The sequence below is a fragment of the Notolepis coatsorum genome (genome assembly GCF_963971535.1).
Source record: "Notolepis coatsorum genome assembly, contig: SCAFFOLD_1637, whole genome shotgun sequence".
Classification (NCBI taxonomy): domain Eukaryota; kingdom Metazoa; phylum Chordata; class Actinopteri; order Aulopiformes; family Paralepididae; genus Notolepis; species Notolepis coatsorum.
The window spans coordinates 1-20,756 of record NW_028172909.1 but is presented as its reverse complement, the minus strand read 5'-3'; the positions used below and the strand labels follow the sequence as shown (position 1 = coordinate 20,756).

Genomic DNA, 20,756 nt, shown 5'->3' with positions numbered 1-20,756 from the left:
GCTTGACTCTCCTCTTCTCCCTCTTCTTCTTCTGCCAGGTCACCTAGATCCTGTAGTCGTCTATTTAGCCTCTCCGCGGTGTCCGCTGTTCCTTCCTTGTAGCTGGGTCTCACTTGGACCGGTCGGGGAATGAGTTCGGAGGGGGGTGTAGACTCTCTCTGGTGGTCGAGTTCAAGGTCGCCTGCTCGGTTAGGGGAGGGTGCCCTTGACGTGTGTCTTGACGAGGCTCTGGAACCCCTTGTGGAGGGAGGGGGTGTTGCCCTGGTGATCAGCTGCTCCATTAGCTGCGCTTGTAGTCTGTCGCGCTCGGCTTCGCGCTTGGTGAGATCTGCTTCTCTTTGGGCACCGGCAGCGGCGCGCTGGGCGTCGGCCCGTTCTCTTGCCATATTCTCTTCCGTCTGAAGGCGTCTCAGCTCCAGACGTATGTGCTCTTCTTCGCTCCGTTGCTGCGCTTGGAGTTGTTCGCGCTCGCTAAGCGTCTGTGCTTGGAGTCGATCGCGTTCACCCTGAAGTCGATCGCGTTCACCCTGAAGTCGATTGCGTTCGGTCGAGGCTGTCAGGCTGGCGAAGAACGCCTGTGACAGCATCCTCTCCGCCTCGCTGGGGGAAGACGCTTGTAGAGGTGAGCCGCTCCTGGCTGTACTCGTTGGGGAGTCCTGGAGCTCTATCTCCTCGGCGCTCTCCTCATCTTGTTCCGTGCAGAGTTCCACCTCTGGAGGGTTGTCTTCCTCCCGGAGCTCTGGGGGGACTACTTCTTCGGTATTGGCGGGGGGTAAAGTCGTGTCAGTTCCCTCCTGGTCCCCACCGTGAGCTTGGTCAGTTACATTAGAACCCACTAGGGCCTCTGTGGTCGGGGTATCCTGGTTGATAGGGTCGGACATAATTTTACTTTCTACTTTTACTGCGTTTACTGTTTGTAGAAGGCTAGGTAGTTTACTGACAGCGTAATCCTCTAAGTACTGAGGTGGCTGTCGTCTACGTTGCGGGCGTTCTACTTTAGGAGGACCGTTTCGTGGAGTGTTCATCATAGGCCATTTCAATATTAATACCACTATATTAATATTACACTAATTACCCTCCGGCTCGAAGGACCAATTGTAACTGAGGGGTACAATTCCCTGACTGTATTGATAAGTATGGTATCATTAAACCACTACCGCTTTATGTACTTTAATTACTGGCCATACAGTACACGATATCTAAGTATGATGAACACTTTCCCACATATGAAATCAGGTTCACACAAAGGTAATAGTCAAATATTTAATATATAGCAAAGGGTACATATAATAGTTACTTATTACATTTATGATTTGAATTGAATGCTCTTGTAAGGCAAATGAGTACTCGTATGCAAATCAACACTGAATGTCCAATCTCTGGTTACACAGGAAGCAAGTATACAACCTGGCTCTTAGGGGATTATATCTATGGTCACTTAATGATTATAGCTGGATAATATACTGAAGGGGTCCCGCCGGTTGTAAGCCAGTAGGGGGGGTAGGAGAGCCGCCGGCTGTATCCCGTCTGGTCAACGATTTCTAGGGAGAGTCCAGGTACAGAACACAGTGCCCGTAGAACCTTGATCCGCAGATGAATACACTTGGGCTCTCTTGTAGACGATAGCTGTAGCTGTAGCTGTAGGTCCACAACGGAGAAGAAGCGAGGCGACCTCAGTCTGGTCTGAGCGCCGTCTCACCTTGGCTCCTCTCGGGGTAAATCCAACACTCACCGGTGTTGGCGATTATCCGCTCCACAAATCAAAGCACCAAAGCAAATAGATATTCCATGCCGTATAGGGCTCAGCAGTCGTCGGGGTAGGTAATCCAATGTGCAGGTCCACTCGTCCTCGCCTAGAACTCCTCGGATGAAAGCACCACGCGTGGTCTGCCCAACCTGGTTAAGACTCTAGATAACGCGAGGAAACAATGGGGGTGCTGCTCACTTTAGAACTCTAACCGAACGATGCACCATACATAATAGACTATTATTACTTAATAGAAATACGGTGCCAAACTCTGGCAATTCAGCTATTAATTCGCACGAGGTCTCACTGCTATTCTAAGGCCAAACAGGCCGTACTACACCGCACGCGGTATCGTGGGGTGAGGCTTCACGTCTTGTTACTTAGTTGGGTAGAAGGGTAAAGGACTAAGAGGAATTCTACATTTCTTGCGCCATATTTATATGCACAGTGGACAAGTAGTGCCGCTCTGCTTTCGGTAGCCGTATTCCTGCGCGGAGCTGAGGCTAGTAAGGGCATGTCTCGTCGGTACCTTTGAACTTGAACGCCAGGGGCTTGTCCCTGGCGCCTGGTCCTTTTGTCCAATAAGAGGATGAACTATTATGGGCTGTAGTAGAATAAAGGGATATTCCGTGTATATGTACAAGGAATATACAAGGGATATCAAACGATATACAAATACTATTCAATATATATCCATAAATAAATATATATATTCGGTTTAATCTGATCCTTCACAACAGTTATGATTGGCTAATTCATTCTGTTTGCTGCCTGTAATGATTCATTATGATTCATTCATTATGACTGTTACTAATATATTAGATAAGGGAGGAGAGATAGAGGGGGGGGGGGGTTCAACAATAAATACCACAGCATGTCAAATGACCCGTGGTTCTGTAACAAGTGGATCAGGAGGTAGATCATAGGTCATCTGGTAGTCAGAAGGTTCCTGGTTCAATTCCAGCTCCTCCCGGCAGCATGTCGAAGTGTCCTTGAGGGAGACACTTAACCCCCTAACTGCTCCCGATGAGCAGGCTGGTACCTTGCATGGTCGCCTCTGCTGTCGGTGTGTGAATGTGTGAGTGAATGTTTAAGTTCCATGTGGAAAATCTTGCCACTAAACTGCGACAGAAAATTGGTTTCCTGTACAGAAACAGATCCAATTTTCCTCTATTTAGTAGAAAAAGAATTGTGGAATCAGTCTTCTTATCAGTTTTGGACTATGGTGATGTAATTTATAGGCATGCTGCGGCATCAACTCTTAAACCGCTGGATTCTGCATATCACTCAGCTCTCAGATTTATAACTGGTGACAGATATGATACTCACCATTGTGTCCTGTATGATAGGGTGGGTTGGCCTTCTCTTGCAGAAAGGCGCAACAAACACTGGTATTTATTTATTTTTAAAGCCCTTATTGGTAAACAACCTGTTTATATCTCCTCACTGTTAGATTGGAATATTGGAACCTATTCAACTTGATCGAATGACTGGATGGTTCTTAGGGTTCCTCAGATTTGTTCTGAGCTATAAGTCAGCCTTTTCCTTTGATGCCTCTAACTCATGGAATGTCCTTCAACTCACGCTAAAATTGGAGGTTCTCCCTTCCCTTGGAATGTTTAAATGTATGATTTCAGACCATTGTACAGACCACCTGTAACTGTTTTAGTTGATATTTTAAAATTATTTTTAAACGTTTTAATTTTTTTACTCTGGTGTTTACATTTCTGTGAATATTGTTTTTATTATGTACTGTACAATCGTCGTTTCTGTAAATGAGGGAAACATCAGATGCTTAAAATTTTAAATAAAGGTTGAAAAAAAATGTGAGGCATAAATTGTAAAGCGGGACTGTAGTCAGTGATATTTTCCTATACTCTTTCCAGATTTTTCAAGCAGGTTTTCAAAACCAGCAGGGGTGTAAAGTACTTGAGTAATTGTACTTTGTTACAATACTTAAGTACTGTTTTGGGGGATTTCTACTTTACTCTAGTATTATTAGGTTTGTATACTTGTACATTTACTCAATTACATTTCAGCAAAAAAATTAAACGTTTTACTCCTTACATTTAAAATGCAGACCTACAAAGTACAAATCTCGCAGGTCCAACCATTTTAATTCGTATATTTGTTTCTCTGGCCGAACTAATGTTAACGTTATTAATCAGCGACCGCACTTTATTTAAAATCAGCCAATCAAATCCCCATCAATGGAAAATGAACCCGCCCATACCCATGCTGATTGGTCCTTGTGCAAGACTAGAAAGCGGGGATCTTTAATTAAACACCTGATATCAGAAGAATAGACAGTCAGGGTGACAAGCTACAGAAGATGGCCACAAACGATAGTACGAGTGATGAAGAGGACGAAACGGAACATTTCATTGCCCCTGAATAAAAAAAAGTTTTACTTTTACTTTTTAGTACTTAAGTACAAGTAGAAACGTTTTCACTTTTACTCAAGTGTGTTTTTAGCCAGATATTTAGACAGTACCCATACTTTCACTTAAGTATAATTTCTGGGTACTTTTTAACCCCTGAAGTAAGTTAAAACGGTAATTTTGCCTGCGTAGGAGGCCCTGTGTGTCTGTGCTCCACTGTGCGGTCGCACACAGACTCTTGATTACCATGTTTGGCACTGTCACTATTGCCTAGTAAGCACAAACAGCTTGGGCCTAAGCTAGATGAATACCGCCATTCACACAGTTCTGTGGTACCAGCTTTGCCTAATGGATTCTACTGTTGTTGATAAGTGGGAATTGTAACGTGGCGGCATGTGGTATTTCCGTTATTTGATTTGATTTGATTTTATTAGGGATCCCCATTAGCTGGTGCGATAGCAACCAGCTAGTCTTCCTGGGGTCCACGCACAAAAAAACACAAAAACAATCACCATTGCAAAAAAACAAAATTATTAAAAGTCAGTACACACAATGCATAATGAACCTACTTTAACAATTAATAGCTAAAATTACATTAGTGTAAAACAAAAACAAAAAACCACTTTACAGTGTTAAAAACAATTTAAAAACTATTTAAGATTCTTTTTAAAAGTGAATCTACTGTAAATGCAGCAGAGGTTCCGAGGCAGGCCATTCCACAGAGTTAATGCTCTAAAAATAAAAGATCTCCCCAGAGCGCTGGTTCTAGGACCTGGCAATTCAAGCTGCCCACTACTGGAACCTCTAGTGTAATGCTCGTGCACAGTATTACTAAAAACAATCTGATTATGTATAAAAACAGGAGTCTTACTGCTCATGACCAACTTGAACAGCACAAGTATATTAAAAGACAATCTATTTTCAACGTTAAGCCAAGAGAGGCGGGCATGCATACGGCTCACATTAGACCATAGTGAGCAGCCCAGTACCAACCGTGCTGCCCTGTTCTGGACCACCTGGAGCTTCCTGAGGTCACCACTGGCAGCAGATGACCACATCGCAGAGCAATAGTCAAGATGACATAAAACTAAACTTTGCACTATCTGAGGGCGGCTAGGTGGTGTAGTGGGCAAGGCACTCGCCACCAGTGTGGAGACGCTAGGATTCGCGTGTTCGAATCCAGCTCTCCACATTGTTTTCAGTTTAGCTGGTCGTCCGCAGTAATACACATTGGCCGTATTACGGGGAGGGAAAACTGAAGGGTGGGGATCGAACGTTGTGAACAAGCGACTCCTACAAGTCGGTTGGTGCGCCTGCGCAGTAGAATCAGGAAGTGTCGGGGGCAGCGTGAGCCTCCCACGCGTTACTCCTCGACACTGAGAGATCGAGCTGCGCAGGTGAAAAGATGCGACTGCTGTTACCTCAAGTACCGGAGGGGACTTGTGCTATGTATGACTTAGTCCACATTGCAGCCGGCTTGTGGGAGGCAAGAAACAGCGTTCGTGACAGGGGAGGGTTGAATTGGATGATACGAAATTGGGATGGGAGAAAAATATAGAAAAATGGGAGAAAAAGTGGATAAAAAAAAAAAAAACTTTGCACTATCTGACATAAAAGGGGACGGGCAACAAAAGAAGCACATTTCCTGGAAATACCAATTGCTCTTCCCATTTTTAAAACAATATAATTAATATGCTGAGACCAAGACAGAGTGCAATCCAGCATCACTCCAAGGAGTTTAGTACTTTCAACTTGTTGAACTGCTGAATTACACAAGTTTAAATGAAGCTTTGGATTTGTAGATAACCTGTGCCTTGTTCCCAGCACAATACATTTAGTCTTGGAGATATTAAGGACAAGTCTATTACATACTACCCAGTCATGCACAACTTTAAGTTCTCTACTCAAAACTTCATTAAGTACATTGCATGATGGTGCCGCGTAATACAATGTTGAATCATCTGCATAAAGAACTGTTGTAGCACATTTGGTAGCCCAAGATAGGTCATTCGTAAATACAGAGAAGAGCAAAGGTCCTAGGCAACTTCCTTGCGGCACGCCACACTCTAGACCTCTGCTACTGGACAGGCTGCCATTTAGATACACCTTCTGTGATCTAGAGGACAAATAACTTAGTATCCACTTTAAAGCAGAAGAGTTAAAACCATAACATTTAAGTTTATCAACCAGTAGAGAATGGTCCAGCACATCAAATGCAGCACTAAAATCTAACAGCACAGCTCCCACCAACATAGAGTTATCTATAGCTTTAAGCCAGTCATCAGTCATCTGTATCAAGGCAGTAGAAGTAGAGTGACCAGCTCTATAGGCATGTTGAGAATCTGTTGCAAGCTTGTTTGAAACAAAATACTCTTGAATTTGTGAATGCACCAACTTTTCCATGATTTTGCTCAAGACAGGTAAAATACTTATAGGTCTAGAATTTCCCTCATTAAAAGCAGATTTGGTATCCTTAGGTAAAGGAAAAACCTTAGCCTCCTTCCACATCTTTGGAAATAGACCCACATCCAAACATCTATTCATAATATGACATATAGGAGATGCTATAATACCAGCAGTCATTCTCAGCACTTTACTATCCAGGTTATCTAGGCCTGCTAACTTACTATCAGGAAGAGAGCGGAGTAACCGCTCCACCTCACTGACTTCAGCCTGATGAAATTCAAATTCACACATTTTGTCTTTCATTATAATATACTTAATACAGTCATTTGTTTTCAGGTTGTTTGACATATTCATAGCATGCCTTAGTTTAGATACTTTACCCACATAATATTCATTAAAATGATTTGCAATCTCACCTGGTTTCGTGAGAACAAATCCATTTGATTCCACTAAGGGTGTGCACACAGTTGTCTTTCGACCCATCATTTCATTAAAAACATTCCATATTTGTTTGCTATCATTTCTCGCATCATATAACCTTTGTTTAAAATAGTCCCTTTTTTTTACCTTGTTTAGTTTTGTCACCTGATTGCGTAAAGCACAGTATTTATGCCTGTCATCAATTGAACCAGAACTAACTGAGGCTTTTTTGGCCATGTCTCTCTCTTTCATTAGGGTCCTGAGACTGCTGTCAAGCCATGGGGCAGATCTATTCTTGACCGTGAATTTTTTTAAAGGAGCATACTTGTTTACAACACTCATATATCTTGACATAAATAAATCCAGGGCAGCTTCAGGGTCATCCTCACTACACACCATGTTCCAATCTATACTGGATATTTCATCAATAAATGAATCTTCATTAAATCTTTTATAGGACCGTGTTAATATGATTTTAGCTTTAAGTTTTGGAACCTTTGTCTTTCTAGTGACAGCTATTATATTGTGGTCACTGAACCCTACAGGGACAGAGACAGCCTTAGAGCATTGTTCAGAAACATTTGTATAAATATGGTCAATGCATGTCCCAGAAATAATACCATCACTGCCTAGACTTATTCTTGTTGGAGATGTAACAATTTGAGACAGATTACAAGCATTTAACATAGAGAGCAACTTATTCTTGTTGGGACATGACTTCACCATCCAGTCTACATTCATATCACCTAACAAGAAGATTTCTCTATTTTCATCTGATATCTTGTCAAACATCTCACACAACCCATTCATATACATAGCATCTCCACTAGGAGGCCTGTAGAAACAACATACTAGAATTGGTTTTAAATAAGGCAAGTGGACTTGCACACAGTTTGCTTCAATGTCTTCCCTCATTAGATCATAACGTATTTTGGCAGGTAAATTATTTTGAACATAAATAGCCACTCCACCTCCAAACTTATTTCTATCTTTTCTAAAAACTGAGAAACCCTCAATAGCTACATTGGAATCAGAGAAAGACTCATCAAGGTGGGTCTCAGAAATAGCAATGATGTTAATACAGTTATCTGTTATGAGGTGTTATTGAAGTAAAATCAGCTACGTATACAGTATTATGTTATATATTATGTATTAAGTATACATAGAGTACCTATGTTCCGATATGTATAATTTTTTAATTTTTTATTATCTTTTTCCCTTTTTTCTTTTTCCGTTTTTCTCCCATCCCAATGTTAGTCGTTATGCCAATTCCCAATTCCCTTCCTGGTCGTTGCGCACTCTACCGTCGGTCTGGGAGGGCGGAGACTATCACATGCTTCCTCCGACACATGTGTACCCAGCCCACCGCTTCTTTTCCCCTGGCAGCGCAGACTCTCACTGGGAGAGTGTAACGTGTGGAAGGATCACACTACCTCTCCCAGATCCTTCCCTTGCTGTGCAGGCGCCCCGACCGAACTGTAGGAGTCGCTGTTTACAACGACCAGGACCCACCCTCGCCGAGTTTCCCACCCGCTAACACTGCCAATTGTGTTAGTATGGACGGTCGGCCAAGCCGGAGGCACCACAGCCGGGTTCGATCCCACTGGCTCTGTGTCCGCTGCGCTACCCGGCCGCCCCCGTTATGTATTCTTGGTATTCTTATCAGCTGCGGTCAGTTTATTTAGAATATAACAGACCTACTTCAGTATTTTGGCAAGCTATAGTCCCGGCTGGATTCTAAGCAAGGTCGGTAACCATAACCAATAGGGCATACAGACCCTCATCTGCACCTTTGTTTACATTGTTTATTTTTATATATTCAGATCTAATTCTATTGCCTATATTTATTGTCTATATCCTGCCCATACATGTACCTCCCCTCCCCCATGCTGCTATGATGCCCGAATTTCCCCAAAAGGATCAATTCGGTTGCATCACCTGTACATTGTATATTGCTGTTGCAATTTACATTTGCACTCTGGTTGGATGCCAAAACGTATTTTCATTGTACTGTACTTGTGCTGTATAATGACAATACATTTGAATATAATCTTATCGTATCTTCTTTTGACATGACAAGACAATTGACAGAAAGACTGGAGAACGACACGTGATCACTTTTACATGTTGAGAAAGTCAACATCAGTTTTTTTTATTTTAGTTTTTTTCAATCTTGAAATGCCTCCATCTTCCATGATGAACATTAGTGTCTTTACATACAGTCATGTAGAAAAGGGGGAGGGGGGAGGGGAGGGGTGGTGTTGGTCAAAACCCACCAGCTTCTTAACACCACACAATCCGTGCCCGTTTTGTCCTTTTTTTTTTCATTTTCATAAAACCATCGGCAAAAATCACAAACATTACTGATTTAATACACATTGAAAAAGGATTGGAAGAGGAGGAGGGTGAGGGGGATGAGGCAAGTACATGTCATCACGGTCAACAGGAGAAAGACAGAACAACACTTTTAACAAAATAAAGGAAGATATAAAATAAAATAAACATTACAGTGTTGTCTGAGGAAAACTTTACATTTATACACAAGTGCCAAAAAAGCCAAACATAGAGTACATAGACTCTTATTACGCTAGTAGATCCAGTGCAGACAATTCACAACTGCCCAAATATCAGAACAAAATATTATTATGGGATGGATTCCCCCTGAATTAAATAACGTGGCACACTGGGAGCAGGGAAAGTCCCTATATTCATTAACAATATACAGATTGTCCTTTTTTTTCCATAACTCAATTGGAACAGTTCAGACGGCGGTCCTGATTGGAGTAATATGTTTAGCTTTTTTCATTTTTCACTGATCCGGTTATCTCATATCTGGGCTTTAATAAGAGTCCCGAGGGCCATGCGGTCTCCGTCTGGTCAGACCACAAAACCTCATCTCATATCAATGGATGTAACTGGATATATGGCTCTCTCTCTCTCTATATATTCTCAGCCATTTGTAAGAGAGAGAGAGAGATAGAGGACATTCTGGTTTCTATTGACTGCTCAGAGCTCAGTGCATTGTAGTGGGTTTACATTTCCTGCTACTTTTCATCGTGTGAATCCCCGTCCCTACATTACAGTTAACCTTGGGCTTTATTATTAATATTATTATTATTATACACATTCATACATGAAGTCTATGTCCCCCCCTGTTGGCTTTTCTGCAGTGGTAGGCATATCGAGTCCAGGGAAATAAATACATGAGGCCAGTGAGTGGGAACAACAGGAACTCAATGTGACTATCGGGCTCATTGGCCTTCAGCCGGCGGTAAATTCCATTCCACCGTACATTTAAAGGCTGGTTTTTCGTTAAGTGATCGAAAATAATAAACATATATATTTGAACGAGGTCCGTGCCTCAGAAAAACACAACGTGTCCTCCATTCAGTGCTGTTGGCGCTCTCCAAGCCGGTTGGCCGTATGATTCTGTAAACAGGGTATTAACAAGTGATTAAAATGCTCAACCTCGACAATCAAAAGGGAGAAGAGGCATTTTTATTTGACCCGGGATTGTAGCGACAGCAGACACAGCGTGGCTGTACAGAGATTGTGATTAATAATGGGATGGTCACGTTCCAACACTTCTTTTGCCTTTGCAGATTCTTTTGTCATTTTTTTTTTTGAATTTTCTTTGTAAAATATATACTTATATAAGATATGTATACATACAGTAATATACAAAACCAAGTGCTTAAGAAAAAAAAAAAAAACTAAAATAAAATAAAACCATGAAAAGACATGAAGGTAATGGCAGAGCTTTTGCCAAACAGTGGAGATGGTTCTGGGGAGTACGGACCGGTAGAGGTAGGGTTCGGGAAGAGGGATGGAACTTTGAATCTGTAGTGGTGGTGGTGTTGTTGTTGTTGCTGCTTCTTTGGTCAAGGACGTTTTCCCAGAATGTGTTTGCATTTGAGTTAATTAAGGCAGATAGCCATATGTGTATATGTTTGTTCACGGCTGGATGTGTAGCAAATGAACCCTTACAGGTGTTCAATCTCCCCATGTGAGATAGAATCTTCAGAACTGAACATTCTAAACATGGTAACTTACACCTGAAAGGGTTAATAGTACTGATCATTACTGCTACATTCTGTTTTGAAATTATGAATAATAACGGTATGAAAACGGACACAGGCAGTTCCATTCCTCCTCTCATTACATAAACAAAAGTGCTTCTCTAAGTATGGAGAGGATGTATGAAATTATTAAATCTGTACACAATATACAACTATGATACAGTCCCCAAAGAAGTCCAGCCCTGTTGGGGGGTGCGGGTGTAGAAAAAAGCAGAGTCTATCCTCCTGGTCCCAAGGGCTTGACGCAGGGGTGTGAAGACGGGGAAGAGTGTGTGATGGAGGTGAGGTGGTACCCTATCGGAGAAACAGTGTCTTTTATAGGGCATCACCAGAGACATCCTCACGTAGTGAGAACCTCTAAAAGTCAATCAAAGTCTCTTAATCTCACCTCTTGTTCCGACGTCCGGCGGACTCCTTCTTCCCGCCCTCCCTCTTGGCCCCCTCGCCTGAACCTCCCTGTTTGCAGAAGCCCACCAGGCTCAGGGCCTCCCTCTTACTGTTCTGCTGCAGGGGGAGGGCCAAGTACGGGTGCTGGGGGAGGAGCGGCAGCGTGGGGTGGGGAAGGGTGGTGGGGGAATCCTGGCTGGAGCCGCTGCTACCGCTGGCGCTCATGGCCCTGTGTTTGAGTCTGAGTTTGAGGGGAAGCGCCGTGCCCTTCACTTCCCCCTGGCCCTGAGAACAGGCCTGGGAGGAGGGTGGAGGGGATGCGGACTCGGGGAGGCCGGACAGATGCTGGTGGTGGTAGCTGCTCGCATCAGAGCAGGAAGATGGGGACTCGTCGTCATCCGTGGAAGCCTCTTTGTCGGAGCTGCGGGGATCTCCGTCGCTGGACGAGGTGTCCTTGCTAAGGGAGTGACCCTGGTAGTAGGCGTCAGTCCTTGGCCCACCCTCGTACGTCAGCACCGGGGGCTCTTCGTCTTGGGCACTGAGGTAGGGGTGGGAGGGTTGCTGGAGGTGGTGGTACAGGTGGGACTGAGGGGCCTCGTCCTCGTGGTTGTGAAGGAGCTCTGGAGCCAGGCCTGCAGGGGAGCCACTCTGCTGGTTAACTCCGTACAGCTGCCTCTCCTCTGCCTCGCCGCGGCCGTCTGAGAACTCATACGTGGGGGAGTCTAAGGTCTTCCTCTCCAGTTGTTTCGTCACCTCGGCCAGTGTCTCGGTCTCCACGGTGCTCTGCCTCTGCTGGAGGTCCTGTAGGTCCTGGGGCCTACTCTGGCTCTCTACCGGATAGGAGGCACTGCTAGAGCGATAGAGGATGACACTCCTCTGGGCGGTAGGCTGGCTGGGGGCGATGGTGGTGGCGGCGGGCTCTTGGTGCTGTGATTGCTGGTGGATATGTTGCTGCTGGTAGGAAGACTCCAGCTCTTGGGAGTGCTGCTGGATCTGGTGGTGGGTGGGTACGGAGCCGAGGCCACGGTGGATGTTGAACATGATCTGGGTGGTGGTGCCGTCGGCGATGTCCATCTCCAGCCTCTCGCCCTCCTGTTTGATCTCGTAGCTGATCGGCTCGGGGCTGTCCCCCCTGGAGGAGGCGTCAGACATGTCAGACAGGGAGCCTCGCGGGGAGTACTTGACCAGCTGGCCGAGATCCTCACCGGTCTGCTCCGTCTCAGAGGAGTCCGAATTCATCATCACCTGAGAGCCGCTGGAGTAGCCGCTGGAGTAGTAGTGATTGGAGGACGAAGAGGAGCCTCCGTTCCCTCCGTTGTTGTTGCCTCCACCGATCTGCTGGCTCTTCTCCATGTAGGAGGCGGTGCTGATGAGGCCGAAGCGCAGCTTCAGCTGAAGCAGCTCCGTCTTCAGCCTTGCGTTCTCGTCGTTCAGCGCCATGACGCGGTTCTCCAAAACCATGTCGTTCAGGCGACGCTTCTCGCGGGAGCGCTTGGCCGCCTCGTTGTTCTTGCGGCGTTTCTCCCAGTAGGAGGCGTCCTTCTTTTCATCTGAGATGAACTCGCGCTTCCGCCGGCAGCTCATGCTGGACTTGGATTTAAGGCGCCCCTCGCGAGACGATTCTCGGGGGGAGGGCAGAGACTCTTCGTAACCAGAGAAGGTCTCAAGGTTGTTTAAGTTATTCCCTGAGTTTTTGTTTAATGTTTTGAGAGCTGAACTCAGACTTTCCATTCTTCTTCTTCAATGGCAGCCAGTTTGTAATATAACCGGGAGAAGTGTCCTACAGCTTCAGGCGAACAGCAGGATGTAGGTCAGTCTGTCTACCTCTGCGTGTCAGTCTCTTGGGGAGCCTCTCTCGCTCGCTCTCTCTCTCTCTCCAGTCGGCTGCGAGATGAAAGGCTGCGGAAACAAAGAAAGAAAGGGAAAAGAGAGGCAAACGTGTTAATCCGTGTGTGGACTGCAAGGCGTTCCGCTGTGCCTTCTCATTTCAGGATGTGAAAGATATCTTTTTAGGCATTGTTTGCAAACGTCTATTTCTGTTTTCTTTTCTTTCTTTTTTTTTGTATCCCTGCATGGTAAATCAAATAGATTTACTAGAGGAAAACATTCTCACATCCTCGCAGCTTTACCCTATTGTTATGGCATGTCTGGTTTTGACTAAGCCCGTCACCCCTAGCAACCAATGAATAGTCCCCCAGACCATAGTAACCGCTGTCTGACCTTTTGGCCCTGCTATTGATCTGCTCTGTCTGTGGCCCGTGACCCTTGGCCCCCAAGCCTGAGATGTTGATGTTGCAGTGTGATGTAACTAGCGTGGGGGGGGTTCATTGAGTTCATTCCCAAGTGTAAAGTGTTGTTTTTAATAATAGTAGTAGTTTAATAGTAGTAGTTGAAATAATATCTGAGCTCATGTTTTCTAGGCAGCAGGAGGTCAATATGGCAAGAGAGAAGGCTGATCATGACTAGATGTCTGGCAGCTGAGTTGAGCGCACAGATGATTTTCATCTCAATTCTGTAACACCTCCAGATTAATTACATCATTCTTACACATGGAATGAATGAGAGTGACCTGGGGAGCTATACAAAAAAATAATAATAGACTATGACAGGCTTAGCTCTCTTGGCTATAGCCTGCGGAGTATTTGGGACAGATTTGTTGAGAGCGTCGGAGCACGGGGGCCGCGGCAGGTGCAGGCCGTGCGGCGGGGTTCCCTCGTTCCCTTTTAGAATTCTGGGTCACAAGAAACCTCCCCAGGGGGCCGTGCTCAACGCTTCAATTCTACACCTGCGAACGCCGTAGAAAAAAGAGGAATACCCTACCCACCCTACCCACCTGCGTACGCATATCTATACACTGAACATCCGTGGTTGGTATGAGGAAGCACTCTGAACCCGAAATCAGCTCAATGTCAAAACCGCTGATGCAGAACGAGGCGATAAGGCAGACAAAGGCAGCCACCCAGTAGAAGGCCAAGGATAAAGAGGCCGAGACGGGGGCAAGATATTTGGAGGTATGGGGGACGGCTGAGAGGTGGGGCCGTTGATAAATATAGGTCAAGGGCCCCTGGAAAGAAGGTAGGGGGGGGGGGGGGGGGGGACACACGGAGGCGTGTTAAATAAGTAGCTGGCTTAAGCGCAAAACACCAGGGTGGCCAGGCTGCTTCATGGCTGCGGATAAGGAGGGTGAGATCTTAAACACAGCAGGGGGGAGGGGGCTTCTGGACCAGTCTGTTAGGATGTTGTTATGTGGCGGAAGTCATTCCTGAATCCTTTTTTTTTTTTTTTACTTTTAAAAACTGCTGGTTGACCTATTTTCCATCAGTTGTTTAAATAAATGACTGAAATAAAAGAGAAAATGTTCACAAGGAAATGTAATTTTTTTCATCTTGTTACACATAGACTGGTTCGATGGAAACTACAGTCTCTAGACTGAGTCAAGCGAGGACCTTCAGTATGATAATGGAGTCACTGTGGCCTTGAAAGAAAGGCTCTTATTGTTGCGTCCTCGTCATTAAGGTCTCCGGATAGATTCTTTCTGGAACACCTATAAGGTCATCCATTCAAATGTATAGTTTTTGTTCCTGTATTACCTTATTCCTGGACTACATTAAGACAGTTATTTCAACCAGCACATCTGTGTACCCTAATATTACATGTGAAATCGTACTTGTATTTTGTCACCAGAATTAATAACAAAGAAATAAAAAAATATATAGGATATGTCTCGCAGGTTTCCTTGTACCGGCAGACATGCAGATGGTTGCGTTGTAACAATTAGCGAGTCAATATCTAATTTGAATAATAGCCTTGGTACAAACCAAGAACCTTAAATATTCAGTATAGGAATAGTCAACACCTGCATCTCTCTGTTATTAAGACACTGACACTGTGATGCTGTCTCAGTCTGTAATCTCATAATCTGGCAGGCTGTTACCACAATATATAACTCTAGACACATCCAGACATATTAAACATGGCTGTATGCACAGATTCTCTAGACTTTTATGTCTTATTTCTGTGACTGTGAAACTGCAGACAAAGGCTGACTGAAGACAGGGGAGGACGACTAACAGCTATCAGGGGTGTTTTTTGCTTCGTGACGGATAATCCACAACTGGATTCACGTTTAAAGATTAGCGGAGAATAAACAAGGTGCTGTGTGTGTCTGGGTTCTCCAGACGCTCCGATAAAACGCCACGGTTTTAAGGTCATTCCTCCGAGAGCCGTCTACATGTGTCTGGTGCGCCCGAGAGAGCGAGAGAGGGAGGGAATAAAGGGAGAGACTCTCTCTCTCTCTCTCTCTCTCTGTGTCCCACTGACCCCAGAAACTGGGGGCCGACAAGACTTTTTTTTGTGTTTACCGAGAGAGGGGAAGAGAGAGGGAGAAAGAGAGAGGGAGAAAGAGAGAGGAGAGGGAGGCGTAATAGAGCGAGGTGAGAGGTAAGCTAGAGTGGAGACAAAGACATGGAGGGAATCAATGAGAGACAGATAAGACAAGGAGAGGTGAGGAGGTGAGGTGAGATGGCAGCTATGATGAAGGAAGGAGTGATGCTGGTGGTGGTAATAGCGCCGGTAGAAAGAGTGTCACCCATGGCAACAACAATACAGAAAAACAGATGGGTTGGCCAATCATATTCGTACATGCCCCCCCTCCCTGTAGCACTGTAGCATTCATTTTGACTTATGGCCGACGGCAGATAGTGAAGAAGAAAAAAAAAAAACGACATCTGATCTTAGAACAAAAGAAGATTGACGTCACTGACTTGCGTAAGTCCCCCCCCCCCCCCCCCCCCCCCCCCCCCCTCCAACTGGGATGAGTGTGAGACATGAATGAACGCTAGTGTTTAATTAAGTCACCGCTGCCTCTCTCTCGCGCTCCCTCACCTGATCTCCCCCTTCTTCTCCTGCTCCCTGCTTCAAACCCGGAGTGGGTGAATCAGACTGGGAATCACAAGTGTGTATAATGTGGCTCCTGCGTTGACGCACAGCCTGTTCAGACACGGTCCTTTTGTGCATCAAAAACAGCAACCGATCTGTTCCTTCACAAGGTCACCGTTAAACAGCCTCTGTGTGCTTCAGAGGTCTCAGTGTAGTACGGTATATACTACAGGATGCCTTAGAAATACAGTACGTTGAATCAAATGACAAGTAGTAAAACTACTTCTGTCTAATGGCTTTTTTATGTATTTATTTTTTAATAAATATTAATACTTAAATTTTTTATTTTTTTTTTCCAGTTTTCTAAATACTGTGGATCTCATTGAACCTAATACCTAAACACATGAATCATATTCCTCTGGTCAAATGACACCTGTGTCTCCTCTTATAAGTCAATCGATCATATTATTCCCCTGCCTGTCATCACCCCTGGTCCCCTGTGGCACTTGTGGAATGATAGCACAGGAAAAGAATCCAAGTTGCACTCACTCACGCACACACGCACAACCACTGGGTCCACAACCCACCAGAGCCTAAATGCGGCAGTGAGCTATATGGAAACAGTAGGGCCTAACAAAAATAATAGTTGGTTTCAGGTTGGTTGTCAGTTTGGCCATGGGTAGGTAGGGAATTTATTTTATTTTTATTTATTTTTTATTCTTTCCCACGGCGACTATGGATAGGGAATTTCTTTATTTAATTAACCCTTTCACTGCCACACGACAGAAGGTTAGCCCTTTACTATCACACAACCGACGGCGATGCTCCATCATTAGCATCATTAGCTCCGCATCCGCGGAGCTAATGATGCTAATGATGGAGCATCGCCGTCGGTTGTGTGATAGTAAAGGGCTAACCTTCTGTATTGTCACAGTGAAAGGGTTAACCGGCTGTCGTGTGGCAGTGAAAGGGTTAAAATGTTCACAACAACATGGATGCATGTACTCTGCCAGCATGTTTAATATCCATAATACTAAATGTTTGACTAAGATTTCTATGAAACTTTATTCTAAAAAAAAAAAAAACTGATTTTTTTTTTTTTTTAATATATAATTTTTTTTTAAAACTCATAAAATATATTGGGTCGCACCTAAATCGGCAGGGTCGGTCGGCAACCTGAAACCAACCATTATTTTTGTTAGGCCTAGGGAGAGTTCACATGCTGCACGTGTTACTGCTGACTGGCTGGAGAAAAGAAGAGAAGGTTTGAGGGAGGGAGGGAGGGAGGGAGGGAGGGAGGGAGGGAGGGAGGGAGGGGAGGTGGAGGGCACTATTTCAGACGAAAAGGGGAAGGAATGATGGAACTACTGGGCCTCCTCCAGGGGGGAAGGGGGGGTTCCTCCTTCTTGGATTCCAAGTCTGGGGCCGAGTTTATCTTCCAAGAAAGAGAGCAGGAGAGTCCCAGCAGCAGAGCCAGATCCTTGTTCCATGAACACACATTCATATCACTCCCCTCTCTCTCTCTCTCTCTCTCTCTCTTTCTCCGCCTCTCTCTCTCTCTCTCTCTCTCTGTCTCTCTCTCTCTCTCTCTCTCTCTCTCTCTCTCTCTCTCTCTCTCTCTCTCTCTCTCTCTCTTTCTCCCCCTCTCTCTCTCTCTCTCTCTCTCTCTCCCCCCCCCTCTCTCTCTCTCTCTCAAGTAGGGGAAAAAGGCAGAGTGCCCCGGTTTGTGTGTTTCCACAGTCACATGCCTCCCTTAGCTTCTAAGCTCTGTAATTGGCCTCTCCCATCATGGCTCCGACCGCAGCGCAATAACAAAGCGCGGCCCTCGTCTTCCTCACCGTCCTGCGTGTGCCAGAAAGCCATGGAAAGTCAGGAGTCCAGAAGTGGGACGGGACGGAAACCACTTCACACAATTGACCCTGTCGGCTCACTGGAGTTTACACAGGTGCATTTATTTCAAGTATAGGTCACAGGTTTCCAAGCAGACCTGTACGTGATGCTGGGAAGGCCTTTCTGCATCATAATGGTAATTATAGTAGGCTACAATTACTGCCTGGGCAAAACTGCAATACTGTTATGCTTGTAATGAGCTGATAAGGGGTGTGGCACAAAGAAGGTGTCATTTTTATTAAATTTTTTTATCTGTGTTTTAAAATGGTGTTACAAACCAGAGTATAGACTCATCTTTATTAGGATGCATGCAGCTCTTATCTGCAGGCCAATCTGTGTTTACATTTCTGCGTGAATGGCTCGTTTCTTTGTTATGGCTGGGCGAGGATTTATTTTGGTGCGGTTTTATTCTTTATCAGCGACGGCTCTGCCCCTCCTCCTCCCCCTGGGACTACTGTGACCTACATTTGGAGCTGGCACGGCGACCCAGTGCAGGCGGCAACCCATTGGCAGCGCCCCCCCCCTCCGAGGCACTGCATAGCCACACAGACTGTGGGTTTCCGACTTTCCGCTGATTGCGTAATCTCCCCCTGCTCTCTACTTTAATTATTTAATTCATTTATTATGCAACCTGCATAACCTCTAGCGCGTTTTTCCCTAATGGTATACAGGTGCCGCGCGTTACGAGCACGCGTGAAATGTTTTTACGGTCGTTCTTCGAGAGGAGAGGGCGGTGTCCTGGCCACTATATAACAATAATAATAATAATAATAATAATAATAATAATAATAATAATAATAATAATAATAATAATAATAATAATAATAATAATAATAATAATAATAATAATAATAATACAAATGATGTCGAATTGAAAATGATGTTTTAAATAAAATAAAAATGTACCAATGAATTGTGTGCCTCTGTGAGTGTAAATGGCGCATGCCACCCATGGCATGCCTTTAACGCATGGCATAACTGGAGAACAAATGCTGCCAGGAGAAGGGTAGGGTAGGGTAGGGGAGGGGAGGGGATGGGAGGGGGGGGCCCACAAACCATACCCACGTGTGGTGTGGTACATCAACCACAAAGCCGGGTTGACCGAGACCAAAATATATATATTTCAGATTGTAACTATATAAACGTAACAAATACATGTACGCATACCATGACCACGCTGTAATATGAGTTGTATATGACTACTGCGTGCACATCACAACATTTTACACCACTGAATATTTGCGCGTCTGTTGGATAAGATTGCAACCAATTGGTTGTTACTTCTCAAGGTCAGTTATCTCATCTATAGGGCGCTCCGTGCTGATGAGCTTGGAAAACCTCTGGCGCAGATATGAAACAATTGCGCACAATTAAGCATTACGCACACGGGGAGTACAGTGCAGAAATAAACGCTATACTCCTCTACCCTCTTCAGCGTGGCTTCTTTGTTGCACTGTCTGTCTGACGTCTTGGCGCATATTTAATCAGATCCTCAAGGCAATAAGTCATCCAAGGCAACGGCATGAATCTCCCAGACAGTATAAGGGTTATCCTTTAGAAAGACTATACTACACGGGACGGGGAGAAGCGCGTCCTCTGAGCTGCATGGACCTTTCCAGATGTCCCCTATATAGGGCCCTAGCCCAGAAGAATCCGTGCTACACAATTCTCCTTTTAATGCGCATGAGGCGGACTCTTTCCCCTTTTCCAAAATTAAATACACCTGAAATAACAAATCAAATGATTATTATTATTGTTATTTCCCCCCAAATATTATTATTATTACTATTAGTGTTATTATTGTCATTATATGCCCATTTTTATAATCAGGTTGACCATGGTTTGGGTCTAAGTGTATAGCTTCATGTATTATGAAATGCATGGTGCATTATTACATCACATGACAAATTATAATAATTAATAAACCAAGATCGGTCCAAAGGATGATAATAACAAACCTTGCGTGAAGGTTTTGGATCTCCTCTCTCTTAACACACAATACATAGCATGAAACAGTTGACCCCCTTACGTTACAACTATGGCAGCGCTCCAAAAATACCCCCCCCCCCTGCAACCCCCTGCCCCGCATCCTTTTCTGAAGGAATTCCGTGCGCCCCCCCCCCCCCCCCCCCCCCCCCCTCCACCTCCAAGACCGCGTAGAGGAAAACAAACAGCCTCGCCTTGACGTTGAGAAAATGCACGCGGCTCCAGCAGCAAACACGCACCAAAACAAACACTGCAATGTAGAACTGCGAGACAGAGTGCACTGGAAAAAATGAAAAATGTCTCCCTCTCACAGATACACGACACACACAAAGAATACACTGACTACACTGACTGACCAGCTAACGTAAACATAAATAGATAAATAAATAAATGATCTTGTGTTAAAAGAAAAAACACAGCATATTTTCAATCGCATTTAATAGTGTAATAATGACCATTATACATATTAAAAGCTATGGTAAGCAGTTGTAATCCACAAATAATAATAAAAAAGATATGCAATAATTCTTACCCTGTACGTCTAAAAGAAATCCACAGAATGAATTAGGACAGATTTGTTCC

General features: G+C 44.6%; 1 protein-coding gene across 2 annotated transcripts; it reads right to left on the bottom strand.

The window, feature by feature from the left end:
- Positions 1–9,081: 9,081 nt before the first annotated feature.
- nfil3-2 (nuclear factor, interleukin 3 regulated, member 2) lies at positions 9,082–20,756 on the bottom strand. Of its 2 annotated transcripts, XM_084338919.1 has the most exons (3): positions 20,707–20,756; positions 11,422–13,319; positions 9,082–10,383 (listed from the first exon to the last, which is right to left on the bottom strand). In XM_084338919.1, exons 2-3 carry the CDS (start codon positions 13,149–13,151, stop codon positions 10,206–10,208), a joined length of 1,908 nt encoding a protein of 635 aa, XP_084195045.1. In that variant the 5' UTR covers positions 13,152–13,319; positions 20,707–20,756; the 3' UTR covers positions 9,082–10,205. The 2 variants fall into 2 exon arrangements, with proteins under 2 accessions (XP_084195045.1, XP_084195046.1); XM_084338920.1 differs by having other exon boundaries at positions 10,244–13,319.